Source organism: Schistosoma mansoni (genome assembly GCF_000237925.1).
Source record: "Schistosoma mansoni, WGS project CABG00000000 data, supercontig 0258, strain Puerto Rico, whole genome shotgun sequence".
NCBI classification, from domain to species: domain Eukaryota; kingdom Metazoa; phylum Platyhelminthes; class Trematoda; order Strigeidida; family Schistosomatidae; genus Schistosoma; species Schistosoma mansoni.
In genome coordinates this window covers 15754-18809 of record NW_017386121.1, presented here as the reverse complement: position 1 = coordinate 18809, position 3056 = coordinate 15754, and the positions used below count along the sequence as shown (strand labels likewise).

The 3056-nt window shown below is 38.4% G+C and overlaps 1 protein-coding gene across 3 annotated transcripts; it reads left to right on the top strand.

Moving 5' to 3' along the window:
- Positions 1 to 623: 623 nt before the first annotated feature.
- On the top strand, positions 624 to 1346 carry Smp_055900.1 (hypothetical protein; the record flags this gene model as incomplete). Of its 3 annotated transcripts, XM_018792507.1 has the most annotated exons (4): positions 624 to 701; positions 745 to 820; positions 856 to 1039; positions 1077 to 1190. In XM_018792507.1, the coding sequence occupies 4 exons, from the start codon at positions 686 to 688 to the stop codon at positions 1188 to 1190; spliced, it is 390 nt and encodes a 129-aa protein (XP_018644689.1). The 3 variants fall into 3 exon arrangements, with proteins under 3 accessions (XP_018644689.1, XP_018644260.1, XP_018644261.1); XM_018792508.1 differs by having other exon boundaries at positions 745 to 1039; positions 1077 to 1346; XM_018792509.1 differs by lacking the exons at positions 624 to 701; positions 745 to 820 and having other exon boundaries at positions 875 to 1346.
- Positions 1347 to 3056: the final 1710 nt, after the last annotated feature.

Genomic DNA, 3056 nt, shown 5'->3' with positions numbered 1-3056 from the left:
GACTTTCCACATAATCTTCAGCAGTTTTATTCGTCCCCATTTGGAGTACGGAAACAAGGTACTTCCTCCCTCACTCCTAAAGGATAATGACACTCTGGAACGTATCTAACAGCGAGCCACGAAGTCAGTTCGGGGACTCAAATTAAAGTCTTATGAAAAACACCTTCAACCATTAAACCTTTGTCCATTAGAGTGGAGGCGTCTCAGAGGCGACTTTCCAATGACTCGCAGCATCATAAACACTCCGGGGTATCTGTTTAACTACGTGCTTGGGCTTAGTTCCAACACAAACCCTAAGTGCAAAACCCAGGAACTGGAGACAAAACACAGCGAAACGGACTGTATACACACCTTCTACTTCTTAATATTAATCAAATGCTGGAATTCGCTGCCGCCTGAGCTAGTTTAGGTGGAAACGTGACCTATTCTTAAGGACTAACGACAACAGCATATTATGATTTGCCAATTTCTTTTTCCTCTTTTATCGATAATTTGCCTAGGTTCCTGTCTGGAGGTATTGGCGGTCCACTGCTATTAGACACGGAAGCATGTTAGGCGAAAGCTTCTTCTATTCCGTCCACAACTATTTGAACACATTTGGATTAGTTTTGGATGGCCACCCTACTTTCAGCGGGTTTTATAATATTCTAGGTCGTTAACTGGTCATAGCGCTACCTGGGATACAATGACGGGGATTAGGAGTATGTTACTTTTCAACTGATATCATTTCTCGAAACTTTAAAGCCGTAATTCTTGTTTCACTAGCTGGATCAGTTTCTTTCACATTCTTACTCTTAGCCTGCGCGCTACCGCAATACAAGTAACATAATTAATTGGGAGTTTAATCGTGTTTAGTGTTTGGTGGCCACTATTCATGCTGATATTTTACATAATAGCACCAATTCCATTGTTGGTTGCTAAAAATTTCCAGGAAAGCCCTTCGTTGGGGGATGTGAGTGTTTTCCTGACCACAATCATAATAGTATCAGCATATGCACTGCCTATATTGTTTGCTCGAGCACCTAAAGAAAATCCTCTTGTAAGTTTCAAAGCAAAGAGTTATTCGCTTCTTGTAGATATTATGGGGTGCTTGTGGACTTACGTTATCAGCAAATACACTTATGTTTGCAACCATCTTTTTCCTAGTTTATCTGGTAGTCAAGTCTGATGATTTCGACAGTGGATTTTGATTTCGAACAGTAAATATCTCCCAAATTTTGATTTAATTTTAATGTAGTAACTGTATTATCTTCTGGAAGCATCTGTTACTAAATTCGCGTCATATAAGATGTTATTTTGCTTTCTATTTATTGTGTATATTTTTCATTTCAATAAATCCCCCCCCCAAAAAAAGGAAAAGACTTTTTTGTTTAAGGATGTTTTAGGAAGTTATTTCCTGAAGGTGACATACTATCTATCTCACTTTCACTTTAGGCTTATATGTGCAATAAGATGTTGATAAACTAATAATTTTAATCTTTGGAGACATTCTGGATTCTGTTGAATCGGGGGATGCTAACTGAATAGAGCGGTCGTTTTTATACAGGCACGGCTACCTAACACTAGTCTGACGTAGTATATGAAGCTTTTACTTGATTTTTCTCTTCAGCGACCAGTCTTGTTATGCAGTTAGATAGATGTTTCTAAGTTTGATTTCGCTTCGACTGTGTTACAAAATTGTGAGGTGTCAGATCTGTTCTTCGAAGGGATTCACCTCAGATAACCTGAAGAGTTCTCATGTGATTAACTCATTTAAACTCTCTCATTTAAATAGACATATGCAAAATAGTTCTAAGCTTTGGTGCAAGACGGATTCCTTTTTTGGAATTCCGAATGAGGTTTGGGGTCTTTCGTCCCACGAGTACAACTGTCAGTTGATTGGTTAACATTGGTACACTAGAAGGTTTATGAGCTAGGTTTTCTGGAAACAGGAGAAGTATTCCCTTTAATCTTGGAAGCGATGGTGTTAGTGAAAAATGTATTGGTCGTCTAAATTTTACTTATCTGAATTAGATATCCGCCTCAGGATTAAAAATTATCAGTGCCTAAAAAACCGTGGTAAAGCTGACTATATTCATGATCGAAAAACAATTAAAACTAAAGTGCTAAGCTTAGTCCATGACAAAATAACTGAACACTATACATACCATAGATCTGACTCAATGAACTCTAAAATCCATGCTGTATGCAACTGAAAAACCTCTGCATCCTTAAACCACCAAGTTTCACTTTAGTTTTCTGAAATATCTGGTAATGATCCGAGCGGAATCAGCTAAATATTTATGGATAGAGCTACTAATTTACTGTCAATATGTATCCATGTAAGGTGAGGCTTGAGTACAAAATATGGAAATTGTGTAAGTAGTTTCTAGCAGGAAATAATATAATCCGACACCAACATTTCGGCCTATTTACTGCTTGGAGACGTTTGCTGATATGGGAAGCAGTCAGTCACAGTGGAGTTCACTTTTTGATCTTTCTATAAACCAAAAGTTTCGTGTCATTTTCCTATCGTGCATTATTTGCCGACGCTGGAACTGGTTGGAAAAAGCGGAGAGGTGGTCATTGTTTGACATGGTGTCGTGGTATAAAAGAAAGCTGCACAGGACTGGCTTCTGTCGGTCCTTCACAACTCCCTGGTTGGGGTCCTAGAGATGGTGCAACACAGTGGCTAGAGACGTTATCAGACATGGCTCAGAATAGAAGCCAGTGGCGATCCTGCTGTAACCTTCTTTTACTTTCCGCATATAAAGTGGCCGTAACCTTGACTGAATTCTTCTGGTTGTACCTTTCTGTTTCTCCCATTACTAATATTTTTTCACTACCATACACTAATTTGTGGTCGTTATTGTTCTTTTTTCTTTTATACGCACCTTACACTTTTTATCTCTTCCCATTTCCATTGTTATTGTGTGGCGCATATGTAGCTGGTGCCCCCCCCTTGTACCAATATTTATGTGTTCAAATAAATAAATAAATCCTGTTTATTACCTGGAAACTATACTCCTTATATTTAGATCTCCACTTCACTTGAAATTATTTCATCTCTCTTTATT